At 36.9% G+C, this 17,916-nt stretch overlaps 1 protein-coding gene across 1 annotated transcript in view; it reads left to right on the forward strand.

The window, feature by feature from the left end:
* PTPRO (protein tyrosine phosphatase receptor type O) overlaps window positions 1-17,916 on the forward strand; it is a 242,160-nt gene that overhangs the window by 132,946 nt on the left and 91,298 nt on the right. The window contains exons 3-6 of the mRNA XM_046013693.1: window positions 9,159-9,317; window positions 11,154-11,306; window positions 13,661-14,104; window positions 16,157-16,324. Coding sequence (XP_045869649.1) covers window positions 9,159-9,317; window positions 11,154-11,306; window positions 13,661-14,104; window positions 16,157-16,324 — 924 coding nt within the window. The remainder of the gene's footprint in view (window positions 1-9,158; window positions 9,318-11,153; window positions 11,307-13,660; window positions 14,105-16,156; window positions 16,325-17,916) is intronic.

Raw genomic sequence — 17,916 nt, forward strand, 5'->3', positions numbered from 1 at the left:
CAAAGAGATGACACATTACTCTTGAGAATAAGAGGGTATATTTGGTGCAGTCATTTATTGTGTGGTAGATACTTGTCTTGATGAAATACGCAGTGACAAAGTAATTGGCTCCAGGGCCATCCTTTGATAGTTCTCTATAGCTGTCCTGAGTCTGGTGCTCTTAGAGAATGCTGAAAAACATGGCAAAAAATAAATTCAGCACAAAGAAGACATTTGGCCAGCTCAAAGGAGTTTAGCAACCCTTAAGCTCTGACATCTGATTAATATTTAATTGATTAAGAATTTTCAGTATATTTTCTCACTTTAGAGAGAAGTCATTTCTTCATAGATAAAATAACACATGAAAGCAATTGCTTACAGATTGGAGAAATGTCATTACCCCCTGCTGTCTTGTGTGTTAGTAAAATCCGAGAGGTAGTAGTTGTAAACATTGCAGAACACTTTAGAGACACTCTATGATAGAATCTCATGTATTCTATAATATATTGTATAAATATAAACATGCATTAATACATTATGCAAATGTAAATTCATGTATTATAAATAAAATAATGCATGAATTTTTATTTTATTTATTGTGCACATTCTGTATGTCATGTCCTTCATACCCACATTGGAAGATGGTATATTATAGTTAAAAGACAAAAAAATCATTACAAAAACATGATAAATGCTCTAAGAAAATTATGTGAAAGAGATTGCCCAGCCTTCCTTAGCGAACATTGGGAAGGCACCTCAGAAAATACAATCTTTGATGGTGTAGTGAAAATGAATAAAGAATGGAAAGTGTTACAACGGAGTCAAAGGGAATCATATTTGCAAAGACTGGACCTTCTTGTGCATTGCAAGGAGTTATCATATGTAGCACCTATCATTCCAGAAAATAATAAGGAAGGTAGCTAGAAAGATTGGGAGGAATCTTGACTACCTCACAAGAGTTTAGACTTTAATCCAGAAGTGATGAGGAATGGTGACACATACAAAGAAATGACATAATAAGATTTTATTGAGGAAAGCTCCTTCTCAGAGCTGTAAGTCATAGTATCCTGAAGTCTACACTGCAATGGGCAAATTATCAAGCAAGTATTTTTTTTTAATTTTTTATTAACATATAATGTATTATTAGCCCCAGGGGTACAGGTCTGTGAATCAACAGGTCTATGCACTTCACAGCACTTACCATAGCACATACCTTCCCCAATGCTCATAACCGAACCACCCTCTCCTTACGCCCCTCCCCCTGGCAACCCTCAATTTGTTTTGTGAGATTAAGAGTCTCTTATAGTTTGTCTCCCTCCCAATCCCATCTTGTTTCATTTTTTCCTTCCCTACCCCTAAATCCCCCACTTTGCCTCTCAACTTCCTCATATCAGGTATATCATATGATAATTGCCTTTCTCTGATTGACTTATTTTGCTCAGCATAATACCCTCTAGTTCCATCCATGTCATTGCAATTGGCAAGATTTCATTTCTTTTGATGTATTCCATACATCCATACATGTATTCGATACATTCCATAGTATTCCATAGTGTATATATACCACATCTTCTTTATCCATTCATCTGTTGATGGACATCTAGATTCTTTCCATAGTTTGGCTATTGTGGACATTGCTGCTATAAACATTGGGGTGCATGTGCCCCTTCGGATCACTACATTTGTATCTTTAGGGTAAATACCTAGTAGTGGGATTGCTGGGTGGTAGGGTAGCTCTATTTTCAACTCTTTGAGGAACCTCCACCCTATTTGCCATAGTAGTTGCACCAGCTTGCATTCCCACCAACAGTGTAGAAGGGTTCCCCTTTCTCCGCATACTCATCAGCATCTGTCGTTTCCTGATTTGTTAATTTTAGCCATTCTGACTGGTGTGATGTGGTATCTCATTGTGGTTTTGATTAGTATTTCCCTGATGCCGAGTGATATGGAACACTTTTTCATGTGTCTTTTGGCCATCTGGATGTCTTCTTTGCAAAAATGTCTGTTTATGTCCTCTGCCCATTTCTTGATTGGATTATTTGTTCTTTGGGTGTTGAGTTTGATAAGTTCTTTATAGATTTTGGATACTAGCCCTTTATCTCATATGTTGTTTGCAAAAATCTTCTCCCATTCTGTCAGTTGTCTTTTGATTCAAGCAGGTGTTTTTGAGTAGTGGTTCAAAGTATGAACTATAAAGCCAGCAAAGTAATCTAGAAACCATTAGTGTAGCATTAGGTAAGTTATTACTTTCTTTAAATCTCAGTTTTTAAATCTTTAATCTTAGCAAGATTTTTCTGTAAAGACTTAGATTATAGAGTTTTATCTCCTGGGGGCTGCACAGTCTGTTGGGATTATTCACCTCTAGTGTTGCAGCACAAAAGCAGCCATAGGCAGTACCTAAGTGAACAAGCATGGCTGCATTCTAATAAAACTTTATTTAACGACACTAAAATTTAGGGGCACCTGGGTGGCTCAGTGGGTTAAGCCTCTCTGTTCAGCCCAGGTCATGAACTCAGGGTCCTGGGATAGAGCCCCACATCCGGCTCTTTGCTTGGTGGGGATCCCACCTCCCACTCTCTCTCTACCTGCCTCTCTGCCTACTTATGATCTCTCTCTCTCTGTCAAATAAATAAATAAAATAAAATAAAAAAATAAAGACACTAAAATTTAAAATTCACATAATTCTGATATATCACAAGACATTAATCCTCTGTTAATTTTTGTTAACCATTTAACAATGTAAACACCATTCTTAGCTCACAAGTCATAGAAAAACAAGTGGCAGGCCAGATTTGTCTTGCGGGCTGTGAGTTTGCAGTTTTGGTGGAGGGTACCATAAAATAATGTAGTATTTTATAATGTGAAAAATATTAAAATACACTCCTTAACAAAATGTGTAGCATTTCAAATAAGATCAATAAATGTAAACAATACCAATGACATTAAACAGAAAATTACTCGAGGGTTTGGAAGCAAAGGAGAGTCAAAACAGATCAGGCAGGGCAAAGTCAGGAAGGTGCAAGTGACAGGTGTAAGGCAGAGACTGAGAATATCAGGTGGCCTGTAGGTTTAGAGGTTTTGAGCAGAAACAAGTAGAAAAATTAAGGTGAGACTGGAGTCAAGGAGAATAATAGAGAAAGCTGTTGAAATATTCCAGGAAGGAAGTGGTGAAGACTTGAATTAAGCTCATGGGTTTGATTGTGACCATGACTCTTGGACCATGGGCTGCAGCTGCTGCCAGCTCACCTCAGTGGCCTGCGTGGATAGAGCTAAGCTGTCAGGTTAGGTTCCAAATCATCATCTAAACATAAGTTAGATGCTCTGGCCTGGGACTTGGGATCAGTCCCGTTTTTTTCTGCTCCTGACATCAGAAGTGAGGCCCTGGGACACCTGGGTGACTCGGTCAGTGAAGCGTCTGACTCTTAAATTCAGCTCAGGTCATGATCTCAGGGTCATGAGATTGAGCCTGGCACTGGCTCCGCACTGAGTGGGGAGCCTGCTTATGATTTTCTCTCTCCTGTTCCCTCTGCCCCACCCCACCCACTCACACTCTTTCTCTCTCTCTTTAAAAAAAAAAATAAATAAATAAAGTGAAGGCCTAATCACAGGTTTCTTTCCCTCAAGAGGACTGTGTCAGAACAGACATTCTTAGGTTGGTCACATCAAAAGCAAGGACGCTGGTCACTAATCCAACAGCTCCTTTACTTTCAGTCCATCAAAACAGAGCCATCTCAGAAAGAAGCACCTGTTGGCTCTTAGCAGTTACCAAGGAGCACAGAGTTAATTCTGATTTCTTTAAGCAGTATTTGCTCTACATTTGTCTTGTTCCCTTATCTTCTGTCTCAGTTACTTCCAGAACTTTAAAGACTTTCTTATTCATGATTGTCATGGATGATTCAAATGTAGTTAAGGGACATAAAACAGTCTTTGATTAAACACCAGATTTTATTATGTGGGACACCTAAATGAGAAAAAAAATCATATTAAATGTCATTTTAATATTTTTTATCGAAAGAAGAAATGGGAATTTCATGTTAGGATTTCTTGCAAAAATAATTCAGTAAGAATCTGCTTGTGACACACTTTTTGCTCCTACCACAAATCAAAAAGAAAACCAGAAGTATATTGGTAGGCTCAAAAATAAGATATGTATCTCTATGAATCAGAAACAAAACAGAAGTTACAAGGGGGGAGATAGGCTAAAGTCCTGGGGCCTCTGTGCTCTGCATCTGAAAGAACACAGCCCTGATCTTGGGCCCCAGTACAGTAAGGATTGGAATGCTCCATTCTAGGCAGGGCACAGACCCAAGATTTCTGTTTGGCGTGGAGATTCTTTCCATCTGTGATAGAATTATAGATGGAGGCCTTGGGATGTAGGGAATACACATTGAGTCTTATTATCAAGGAGAAGCTTAGTAAACCTCTGACTCAGGGAATGAATTTGTCATAGCCACTATATCATCCACAATATCAAGAACTTCAGAATAATGTGAATATGCCCTGGTTCTAGACTGGGAGCTGGGGTGAGCTGAACAAAAGCAGTGGCTAAATTGTATCAACAGCAAGAATAAGCTAGAAACAGGGCAATAAGAAGACACAAAGTCAGTCTAGGGCCTGTATTTCAAAGAATACAGTGAAATCTACATTAAAAAAAATAGACATCAAACATCCATAATATTGCAGATTACATTTTGTATAGCAATTTGACAACAAATTTACAGTATTTTATGATAGTCAAAGAGATAAATATAAGAATTCCATCCATTCAAAAGGATCAAAACATAATGAAGCAAAGATTGACAGAAATTAAATAAAAATGCATCAAATAAACATAAATTAAAATTTTTTAGAAGTGAAAAATATAATTATTTAATTTATATTTAGTTGCTTAGACTAGGCAAAACTAACTTAATTAGTCAAATTTAAATTCAATTAAGAAAACTTCAAATGATGAGATAAATTCTGCACTGATGCATTTAAATAGTAAATAGTAAATAGTAAAAATGCATTTAAATAGTAAATAGTATTATTTGTGATTGCCTCATAATTTAGCACAGTTCTTGGATATGAAGGTGGGAGAGGCTCTAACTAAGGAGGTTAAGAGTTCAGGAAAAAGAGAGTGAAGGGAATAATGGGTACAATATTTCAAGAGTTGATTATGAAAATTTCCAAGACTTGAATGACCTGAATCCACAGATTGGCAAAGCATTCCAACCCACTGAGCCACCCAGGCGCCTCTGGCAAAGCATTCCAAATACCTAGTAGGGTAATTCAAAAATAAGACTACATCCAGCTATGTGGTGGTGAAATCATAGATTATCAAGGACAAATAAAAAGTGTAGAAGGTATCAAAGGAAAAAAAAATCCATAATATGTAGAAAGGAACAACTGTTGGTCTCACCAACATTTTCTGTTCCCCAATAATTGATTCAAGAAGACAATGGAGCAATAGCTTCAAAATACTGAGAGGAAATCTTATAATTTTATATCCAGCTAAACTACATCAAGAATAAAGATATAGAGGCACCTGGGGACTCAGTTGGTTAAACATCTGCCTTCAACTCAGGTCATAATCCCAGGGTCCTGGGATCAAGCCCCACATCTGGCTTCCTGCTCAGTGGAGAGCCTGCTTCTCCCTTTCCCTCTGCTGCTCCCACCCAACTCATGCACTCTGTCTCTCAAATAAATAAAATCTTTTTTAAAAAAGCAAAGAATAAAGACAAAAGATAAAGAACTTTTCCAGAATAAAAAGCCTAGGAGAATTTAACACCTAGACTTTAACTTAAATAACTAAGTGATGTGTTTTAACAAGGAAGGTGAATCCAGAAGGAAGGCATAGGACACGTACACACACAAAAATGACAGTGAGAATGCAACCGATGACAAAAATTGCATTACAAATTAGCAGGAGAATATGGAAAAAGAACCCATGAAACAGGCAAACGAACCAAAAATTTTAAGAAAACAAAAGCTGAATAACCAATAAACCTAAGAAAAGATAATCAACCTCCTTTGTGAATAAGAAATTAAAACAGAGACAAATTTTCATATGTCTCAGAGTGGCAAAAACTAAAAAGGTTGATATGAGCAAGCTTTGAAAAAAGAATATGGAGAAAGACGACCTATCATACACTGCTGATGGAAATGTAAATTGACATAGGGTTAGAACACATTTTCACAATATCTCACAATGGAAGATGTGCATACCCTACCACCCAGGATCTGGATAGTCCAGAAACATGTCTCAAGACATTTATTGCAACATTATTTACAAAAAATGGATGATTGAAAACAATCTAACAAAATAACAGCTAAACCGTATAGTTTGTTTACTTCTAAAGTGAACACTGAAACAAAGTTTCTAGAGATACTTGCGTCAAGGTGGACAAATCAAAAGCAGTGATAGTTGATAAAAGTAAGCTGCAAAATGATTCATATAATATACCATTCATGTAATATATAAATGCAAAATAACATTTCATATGGATATGGGACACATAAATACAAAAGTAAAAAACACATCAGAAGATAACCACCAAATTCAGACTACTAATTTACCTTAGGCCAACATAGGAGGCAAATGGGATCTGAGTGAATTATATGAGGGAGTTTCAAATATATTTTGTAATACTTAGTTTCTTGAAAAATAAAAAGACCTGAGGACAAAAAAGGAACAAACAAACAAAAGTAATAAATGACGCATTTTCTAACAACTCTGTTTCTCTGTCCAGTCCTGCCTGGTGCCTAAGATAAGAAATGGAAGAGTAAAGGGTAGCTGGCAGAGAAAGGAAAATTGAATTAGATCAAGATTTAACCTTGTCATCACTGAAAAACACTTGAGTAATATCAGCCCTGGTTCATAGTACTTCACATAATTTCTAAAAAGAAAAATAATGAGGGAAGTCACTGGAGAGACAGTAAAATATTTTTAGAGAGTGCATTTGAGTTCTATTGAAAATAGTAATTCTTGGATTGAATTTGCCTCAGTAATGCCCGGGCTTGGACTTTAGAATTTGCTGCTGACCTGGGTTACTTATGTTGAAGCCAAGAGAACTGTAGGAAGCAAACAGGCAAGTAGGCATTTCAAAAAATTTTTTAGTTTAAAGTGAAGTAGCCTGCAAGAGCCAAAAAAAAAAAAAAAAAAAAAATCACAAAATAAAATAGCTATGCTGTAATCCTCATCTCTCGAATTTCAAAATTAGACTATGTCTTTGATGTGCAGATGCCATGCCTCAGGGCATGAAAGAATGGGTGGACCTCTCACTTCTCTTTTCAGTAGGACGGAACCCTGGTGAGGCTGAGATACTGGACAGCAGGAGTAGAATAGCCCCTGCTCTGTGCCTGCCTTTTTTTGTTAGCTTTCATCTTGGTTCCCTTAGATACAGAGGCAGCAGGTGGATTTGGTAGACTCTGTGGGTTAGTAATTAGACTGGGTTGAAAGAAAGATCTTCAAATAGTTCAAAATTTGGGCCGGGGGGCTGGGGGGGAGTTTAATCAAAGAGAAATACAAAAGTCTTCCTGGACTGGTGGGTGAGTTGGTTGGGTGGTTGGTTTACATGACACAAGTGAGTTCACTCTGTAGATGTTATCTTTAAGCAAGGAGACCAAGGACAAATCAAAGATAAACTAGAAACATTTTAACCATAGAATACAGCATGCAGTCTACCTGGACATGATCACAATATATGCTGTAATCTGGGGGTATAGCTCAGTGGTAGAGCATTTGACTGCAATATATGCTGTAATCTGAAGGTCTTTCCTGATTTTTTTTTTTTTTTTTTTTTTTTTTTTTTGCTAGATGTTAGCTTGGTTTTTAAGAAAATTCCAGGGAAAAAAATCAAATCTTTAACATGTTGCTTCAGTCCTTCCTGGATCTCTTAAATCAAAAGCAAAAGCTAAAATAGATTATGATCCTGGAGGGCAAAATGAAAAATATTTACCTACAGATTAAGACAAAGTAGTTCCTTGATACTTGTGGAATAAATTAAATTAAATTTTGGTGTCCTTGGGTATTGAAACTTGAAATTTTAAAAGTGTAAAATTTAAAGCAAGGGTACTGCTTTCATTTAGGCTGTAAATGATGTCTGAGAATCCTCTAATGATAAGACTTTGAATCAAAATTATTTTTGTCTGTAATACAAGAGTTGACTCCAAACCAAATATTTAAATGATTTTCTCAAATCAAATGAATGCATATAAAACTTATCCAATAGCCCCTTCAGAAGGGTGAAGGGGCTCAGTCATTTTTACAAGAATTTTGCTGAAGAATGGGATACAGAGGAGATGCAGATGTGAATCGAGTTGAAGTTTTAAAAAATGAGTATCTAGTGGGACAGCTGGGTGGTTCAGTTGGTTAAGCATCTGCCTTCAGCTCAGGTCATGATCCCAGGGGCCTGGGATCAAGTCCCACATCGGGCTCCCTGCTCAGTGGGGAACCTGTTTCTCCCTCTCTCTCTCTCTCTCTCTCTCTCTGTCTCTGATGAACAAATAATAAAACCTTTTTTTAAAAAATGAGTATTTAAAAACTTCTGTAATGAGTTAACAGCTCAAGCAAAATAGAAATAAACATTTTTTTAAACTTCTGCAGGAAGAATGGTTTGATAAACTAATTTATCTCAACACAGTGTGGCTTGCAATCTTACAGTTAATAGAGAAAAATAAATATTAAGTTTATACAGAAAAACAAATGATCACATAAACATTTATCCTTGGTCAGAGCCAAAATGTATTTTCTATTACTGGTCTGTTATTAACATCAAGTTTTCTTGGCTTCAAATAAAGAAAAATGAACTAGGAATTTGGAGATATAGACTCTGCCACATACTTGTTAAGTTACCTTTAACAAATAATTTAAAGTCTCTGAGACATCATCATTATTTTTATCTTTGAATAGCAATATTCATATTTTCTCATCCCAGATCTCAGGGTTATTGCAAAAAGCATATGGAAAAAATGAATATGAAATTTCTTTGAAAGGTGCAACACCACATAAATGTACTTTGTTAATTACTTCTCTGGAGATTGGTCAACTCATGAGTATGGGGGAGTTTAGTGCTTATGGATAATAAAAGTGTGGAAAGTGTTCTGATAGATATAATTTTTGGTACTTCCAAGTATTGATAATGGCCTTTCTCCCTTTTTCTCCACTTCCCCTTTGTCCATTTACTTCCATTCTTCAGAACCCCTACCTGTAACCAGTGTTTCAATATATGACTATAAACCTTCTCCTGAAACAGGAGTCCTGTTTGAAATTCATTATCCAGAAAAATACAATGTTTTCACAAGAGTAAACATAAGCTACTGGGAAGGGAAAGACTTCCGAACAATGCTATATAAAGGTAAGAAGCAAAAAGAAGGGTGATAAATATCACCTTTAAAATACCCTTTTTTATGTGATGTTTGCCAAATGGTCTTCTGTCTTGCTCTAAAGAGGTCTTATGATTCGCTGACCATGGAAGAGCCATTAAAAATAGTTATTAATTTATGAAAATCTTGTCATGAGGAATCTTAGAACATCTGGTTTGCTAGTCACAGGCAATGCATAAGCATAAGAAATACTCAAATTATTATCACTTGTATGTTAGCCTTGCCAAAGGCATCATGTCTGATACAAGAAATAAATTCAAACATAAACTTAGAAACACCTCACCTAACGATTTACTTCTGGGTGTGTTAGAAGGGCATTTCTAGAACAAAGAAGCTAGAAAGGCACCTTCTACCACGTTTTGCTTGGAGGTGATCCAAGATTATTCTCAAACACGAATGATAATGCTTTTTTGTTCCTTTGGATATGTTTATCTGTATGGCCAGCTAAATGATCGCATTAATATACAAAAATTGGTTTCATTGTTTATACTGGCCTAATGGGGACCCTGTGGGAAGATGAGAAAAAAAGATCCTATGGGAATTTATCATTTGAAAAGAACATGGTCACCTTCTCCAAGTAGACTGTTGGGGAGCAGGAAAGAGGAAAAGAGGGAGGGCATTCAGCTCCACTAGGAGTGAATTGGGAAGGAAAGAAACTTAGATACACTCAGGATAAAAAACTATAACATTTCTCTGTGAGGGCTTAGATGGTGGTTATCAAAGTTCAATGGTTGTAACTGGAAATAGGTACTGGTGAGATGAAAAAGGGATACTGAAGCACACAGGTCACAGTATCCAGTTAAGTGTCATTTTGACTTGCTGCTTTCAGAAACTCATTTCTTCCATGGATTTCATTTTTATGAGACATGGTTTAAAACAATGCAGTGAATTTATATTTTTTGAAGCTTTAAAGCATTAAATAACTATAAACATAGACTCCACAAATTATGTATTTTTAAATTTTCAATGAAAACTGATTTTCTGCAAATTAATAAATGGGGCCTTATTTGCTTAGGGATCACATGCAAATACAAGTTCATGAATGATTGAAAAGCATCTGGAATTTTTGTGGAACTAAAAGCCAGGAGTTTTAAAATAAATCGATAAATATGCTCTCCTTTTTAAGTTAATTAATTTTTAAATTTATTTTAAGCTTTTAGTTCTATAAGTGGCACTTTTAGTTTCTTTTCCACATTTCCTTCTAATTTGGACTGGAATCTTAATTTTATTATTTTCTTTAATGTTTTTCAAATAAAATCCCAGTCTCCTTTCCTTCCTTCCTTCCTTCCTTCCTTCCTTCCTTCCTTCCTTCCTTTTTCCTTCTTTTCTTCATTCTTTCCTTCCTTCTTAAATAAGGTGCTGCCAACTGGCAGATAAACCATACTACTTCAAAAACAGTCCAGTTTTTACAAGTAGCCTAGTGAAAACATGTCTTATGAAATCACTTTTTCCTAAGTCATAAGGTGGCAAAATATCTTTGATTTTTATCATAAAATAAATGGCTAGCATAAACCTAATCTCTGCAATTTCTGCACATTATCGTCTCCATTTAATACACAAAATGTTCCTATAATAAAGATTGAATTCCATTGTATCCAATTCCTGCAGAAAAAGCTTTTCAAGATTTTGGATATAAAGATCCAAATTTTCATCTTTAATCTTGATTAGGCCAATTTTGTATTACTGAGGGTGCCAGAAGTTGCAGGAAATAATATCTTACAGTTATTTAATCATAATTGTTTAGGACTTTCTAGAAGTATGTGGCATTTAGGAGATCAGAATTTTAATATAATTGTTTTTATTCTCAGATTTCTTTAAGGGAAAAACAGTATTTAATCACTGGCTTCCAGGAATATGTTATAGTAACATCACTTTTCAACTGGTATCTGAGGCAACTTTTAATAAAAGTACTCTTGTGGAGTACAGTGGTGTCAGTCATGAGCCCAAACAGCATAGAACTGGTAAGTTTTTTGAAGAATCAAATTCAGTTTAAAAACAATTAAACTATATGCTTATTGCATGTATACTTTCTATCATTGTGAAAAAAAATTCTGTGCTAGAGCTAAGAAATAAAATAAATATATATTTGTAATAGGAACGGAGTGAAATTTTGAAAAGAAAAATCTAAATATATCAATGTAGGGGTGCCTGGGTGGCTCAGAGGATTAAAGCCTCTGCCTTCGGCTCAGGTCATGATCCCATGGTCCTGGGATCGAGCCCCGCACCGGGCTCTCTGCTCAGCAGGGACCCTGCTTCCTCCTCTCTCTTTTCTTGCTTCTCTGCCTACTTGTGATCTCCATCTGTCAAATAAATAAATAAAATCTTTAAAAATATAAAGTAAAATAAAATACATCAATGTTATCATAGATTTATAATCTTTGAATGGGAAAAAACCACATGATTCTACCAAAAGTTATAATTAAGTAACTTAACTTGACCAAGTAGACATCGGTTATTCTATAACTTGGCAAAATTCTCATATGGCAATAAAAATGACAGGAGATGTTCTAGGACAGAATATCAGATTTTTTTAAGATTATTTATTTATTTATTTATTTGACAGAGATCACAAGTAGGCAGAGAGGCAGGCAGAGAGAGGGAGGAAAGCAGGCTCCCCGCGGAGCAGGAACCCCAATGCAGGGCTTGATCCCAGGACCCTGGGATCATGACCTGAGCTGAAGGCAGCGGCTTTAACCTACTGAGCCACCCAGGTGCCCCCAGAATATCAGATTATTAAAAGAAAATATTGGAATTCAGATGTGTCTAAACTTGCAGTGTTTAATCCTAGTAGCATCACTAATAAGAAGCAGTGTTATAGGATGGATGGATGGATGGATGGATGGATGGATGGATGGATAAATGGAAGAATGGATGGAAATAATTATATACCTACTAAGTGCCTGTCACCAATACCAATGTAATTGACATTGCCCATGCCTAATGTGCCCAAATTACTCTTTAGGAATGTTGGAGATGCCTTTCATATGAACTTTGGGAATGGATTGTAATAGATCATCCCTGAGACCCTGCCAGTCTGAATTCTAAGATGTCATGATTTCCATTAAGTAAGACAAGACAAAGAAACTATTTCAGCTAAATAAGTTAGTCACATAATGGCAACATCTAAGACTCTATTTGTATTTTTCATCATTCAATTCAAGTAAGGAAACATTATCAATTGAGTGACTTCTACCAGGAAGTTGTTCTAAGTATGAGAGAGATGAAGACAGAGTCTGGTGGAATAGGTTCCCTGTCCTCAAAAATGGTAGGGGCATAACACAAATGGCAATCACACAATGCAGAACTGATATGTGTCCTAAGAGGTACAAAGTTATGTAACTGCACAAAGGAGGGAAAGTTCATGGAAGAGGTGATATTTCAGCTGCTATTTGAAGGATAGATAGAAACAGTTGCAGGTAGAGACCAGACAGTGTGCCTTCATAATTTTCTACCCACAGAAAGGTATGCTTCCCTAATTCATACATGGATTTTGTGCTCAAATGTTTCATTCTAGAGAGGTGAGGAGTGAAGCCATATTTCTAACATGCGTGTTAATGTTTCTAAAGGCACATATGCATCTCTGCCTATTGGTGATCTCTCTCTCTTTCTCTCTCTCTGTCGAATAAACAAATAAATCTTTAAAAAGAAAAAAAGGAAACTTGGGACGCCTGTGTGGCTCAGTGGGTTAAGTCTCTGCCTTCAGCTCAGGTCATGATCTCAAGGTCCTGGGATCAAGCTCAGCATTGGGCTCTCTGCTCAGCAGGGAGCCTGCTTCCTCTCTCTCTCTGCTGGTCTCTGCCTACTTGTGATCTCTCTCTCTCTCTCTGTCAAATAGATAAATAAATCTTAAAAAATAAAAAAAAATAAAGGCACATATGCAACTCTCTTAAGTACAATTGTCACAGGCAGTATTTTTATCTTGATAGCTAGAGTACACTGTAGTTGCTTTTTTGTCAAAAAGATCCAGTGGCAGAGACTCAGGTTTTTTAAAAGGAGATTTTGATAAGCTAAAGAATATTTATGAAACTCTATTTTGGACATGGTTAGATTCCCACTTGAACAAGCATCATATCACTATTTAATGTATTTGAAGTATGAGTGCTAATATACCCATGTGTACACATTGCATACAAAATCTTAGACAAATGTGGAACTTGACACCACAATAATTCTTGATGTAGATTATCTTTATATAGTAGAAGTAAAACTAACCTCTATTTGTACATCCGCTTGTGTATTTGACTCACTAATAGATTAAGTATTCACTACAATAGAATTAAAAATTACTGGAAAATAAAAATTCTCTCTCTTACAGCCCCTTATCCACCTCGAAATATCTCGGTTCGTATTGTAAACTTGAACAAAAACAATTGGGAAGAACAGAGTGGCAGTTTCCCAGAGGAATCCTTCATTAGATCACAAGAGATGGTGGGAAAAGACAAACTCTTCCATTTCACGGACGAAGCCTCTGAAAGTCCCTCTGGTAACATTTCTTCCGGTTGGCCCGATTTCAACAGCAGCAACGACGAGACTACATCCCAGCCCTACTGGTGGGGCAGCGCCCCCGCCACCCCCGAGAGTGAAGATGACTTTGTCAGTGTCCTTCCCATGGAATATGAAAATAACAGTATGCTCAGTGAGACTGAGAAATCAACAGCAGGCTCGCTCTCATTTTTTCCTGTGCAAATGATCCTGAATTGGTTACCACCCAAACCACCCACTGCCTTTGATGGGTTCCATATCCACATAGAAAGAGAAGGTAAAGTGACAGGAAATCAGTGAAAATAAGAACTGATGCGCAAAGGAAAGGGCATTGACATATGTTAAAACCAAAATATTTAGGAAGAAAGACTGATGGGAGACAGTTACTATTTAGAGAAAAAAATGGTCAAGAAAGGGAAGAATTTGAGTAGCAATGCTCCCTAAGACTAGAAAACACAATTAAATAGGTAGGATCAGAATCCAAGGCTTAGGTAGTTTCTAAGTTTCGCGCATTCACAGCTTGCTTACCTTTTACTGCCCAACATGTCATGTATCCCAGGCCACTGAGGAAAACTTTCTATTTGGAAAGAGTTTGAATTGAAGGTCTAACCATGCCAAATTACAAAATATCCTAGAGAAATTTTCTACTTCCTAGTATACTGTTTGTGAATCATGTAGCAAAACAATCTTTCTGACAAGAAGGCTACCTTCACAAGGGGGCCAGCCCCAGGTCTGGCTCATCTAGCGACTCTCATTTGCCTCAGGGTGGGCCCCTGGGAGACCAGCACCACTCTACATTTTCCTAAAGAGGAGCTGGTCATAAAATAGGAAATGTACAGCAACTAGTATTTTCACCATAGCTGCCGTATCCTGGACCATGGTCATTGATCTAACATCCCAGAGCTCTTCTTCGTATTTTAGTCCACTAACTCATGAAAAACAGGGCCCTGGCCTATAGTCAGTGTGGGTCATGAATCACATTTAAATGGTCATTTGGCAGGTTATTATAGTTATTTGCTATTTGTTTTGTTTTTTCAATAACATACTTCATTTTATACTTTCTAGTCTCGTTTGAGTGGCAAATATCAAGTTGTCAAAATTTGAAGTTCATATGATAGCTTTATTTTCAGGGCAGGACACTAGTATCAGGTAACATCATAGAGTGCCTCTTGTTTGCCCTTATTTTATTTTATAGAATAAGACACCAAGGGGCACCTGAGTGGCTCAGTGGGTTAAAGCCTCTGCCTTTGGCTCAGGTCATGATCCCAGGGTCCTGGGATCAAGCCCCACATTGGGCTCTTTGCTCAGCAGGGAGCCTGCTTCCTCCTCTCTCTCTGCCTGCCTCTCTGCCTACTTGTGATCTCTGTCTGTCAAATAAATAAATAAAATCTTTTTAAAAAATAGTATTTAAAAATAAGACACCAAAATTTGTGGATTCCTCTACCCTGGACTATAGAACAATTGATCATACCCAAATATTGTGTAAAATTGAAATCTTTTGCCATTTCCAATTATTTGAGTCAAAAATCTTCACATTTACCTGGCATTACTTGTATAAAAGATATTTATCTTCATCTGCCCTTAATCTGTCTTTTATTTTTTCTGTTCCACAGTATATTCTGTGGAAAATAGGGTCTTGTAACTCACAATTTTTTTTAATGAGTATTTCCATGAACGTTCAGTCATGCTTTTATCTGACTGCAGTGTGTTCTTTTGAAGGCTATTGTAGTCACCAACTGATGAGAACAACTTCAAGGAAGTAATAAACAGCAGGATTGGACTTTGAAGCAATGCAAAATCATTTTTACTTTTAGAAAGTAAAATCTGGGAGAAGACAGATGAAGGATGAGGGTTACAAGAGTCAGAAAATCTACCCAGAAGAATTATTTCCAACTAGAAATAATTCAATTTATTTTAAAGCATCTCTGGGTATTTAATACTACCACAAAGAACAGATAAGATACTTACTACTGTTATTTTTTTATATATCCAGATGAGAAAGTCAACTATTGTAATCTTCTCCTGACATTCTACTTCTATTCTGTGCATATGGTGTTGTTGGGTAATAGTACCTAAGAATATGCAGTATATACTCATCCCTAAGCTTTTTGATTCAGATATCATATTTTAGTTTGGTTATTTTAAAGTATTATGAAAAGCACTTTGAATACTTGGCCATGTTTTTTTTCTAGTGCCTTTGATGAAGATGTATAACTGAACTTGACAAAAGAAAGGAAACAGTATAAAAATACGAATTTTTTGTATTGACTTGTCTACATTCAAGGCCCTTCCAGGTTTTAATTCATATATATTCTCTTTTTTGTATAAGATGCAGAAAACTTTACTGAATATTTGACAGTGGATGAGGAAGCACACGAATTTGTCGCAGAACTGAAGGAGCCTGGGAAATACAAGTTATCCGTGATGACCTTTAGCTCCTCAGGATCTTGTGAAACTCGAAAAAGCCAGTCAGCAAAATCACTTAGTTTTTATATCAGTAAGTACCAACGAGATTATTTTGCACTTATGGGGGAGCTAGGACAAGAGAGCTGGGGAGATTAATGATGTTCAGGCATCAATTATTCATCAAACCTCAGAGACCCTGAGAAATCATCAAGGTCAGAAGAGGTCCGGATCCATGAGATTTTGACAGCAGAAGAAATATATGCATGTTTCATAGTAAAAAACCTGCCCAGAGATTTAACTTACGGATTTTTTTATTATGGTGATAATTGAACATTTATTAAGCTGACCTTCCACACTAGCTGTAACAAACCCTCCAAGGACACAGACACTCTGTTTAGGACCTGTGACTTTCATTTGAGGCCATATAGAAAATTGATATTGTTGGACTGAGGGAAAAGTCTCATTAGAATATTGAGCTGAGAGAGCTCGAAAGAAAACCAGAGATGTAAGTGTTGTGGGACCTGGTGGTCACCATAAATTTGGCCCAAGAAGACAAAGCTAGAGCATTCTAAAAGCCCCAATTCAAGTCTTCGGGTGGCTTCCCCTGATTCCATGAGGGGCAATAATGGAGCAAATAACTAGCCTCCAGAAGCTGCACCAATTGCGCAAGTCTGTAATGTTCTTAGCTAATCGGAATATGCTCACCAGAGGTTTCAAGGCCAAAAATCAGTTACCTCGTTTATCAGCAGTTAAATGTGCCTCCCATCTGCCGAAAGAAAAAACCAGAAGGCAATGGATAAAAATGACTCTTCAAAAAAGATGACCACCACACACTTTGTCAACTTCTCCAAAGGCAAATACCACCTTTCAGCAAATAATCCTCAAAAGGGTATGGGAGAATGAGGAGGACAGAGGGAAGAGATCCGCTTATTTAACAGCTGAAAAATGTTGAAAAGGTCCCATGTAGCATTTCTACTTAAGAAACCAAAAATATTGGGACACCTGGGTGGCTCAGTGGGTTAAGCCTCTGCCTTCAGCTCAGGTCATGATCTCAAGGTCCTGGGATCAAGCTCAGCATCGGGCTCTCTGCTCAACAGGGAGCCTGCTTCGCGCCCCCAACCCCCCACCTCCCCCCTCTCCCCCCGCCTGGCTCTCTGCCTACTTGTGATCTCAGTCTGTCAAATAAATAAATAAAATCTTAAAAAAAAAAAATGTTGCCATTGGTAAGAGGCCTAAAGACCCATGAGGTATACAGAAAGAATAGTCACGATTTTACCTGCATGGATTTCAGTTAGTCACTCAAGAATGAGAATGAAATTTACTATTTAGTTCTTCCTGTGAAGCTAAAATGTTTCATTCACCAGAAGGTTTTCGTGTCCCTCAATAGAGATGCACCCTAAGTGTCAAGCTTCTAGAAAAATCTCCCTCAGCTATTCTGACTATGCTGGTCCTTCCCTTCTCTGAATTTCTACTGTGTTTCATAGTGCACAACACAAAATACAGAACTTATTTTTCTAGATTTGTTTTATTTGTGTACATCTTATTTCTCATACCAAATTATAAAATCCTACTCTGGGGTTATACTACTAATTTATTAATTCTGTTGTACCTTCAATAAATGAACAACTTTCATGTGTCAGGCACTCTGTTCTAGAGTATCTGAATTGAGACTGTGTCAGAATT

This window comes from Meles meles, chromosome 7 (genome assembly GCF_922984935.1).
Source record: "Meles meles chromosome 7, mMelMel3.1 paternal haplotype, whole genome shotgun sequence".
Classification (NCBI taxonomy): domain Eukaryota; kingdom Metazoa; phylum Chordata; class Mammalia; order Carnivora; family Mustelidae; genus Meles; species Meles meles.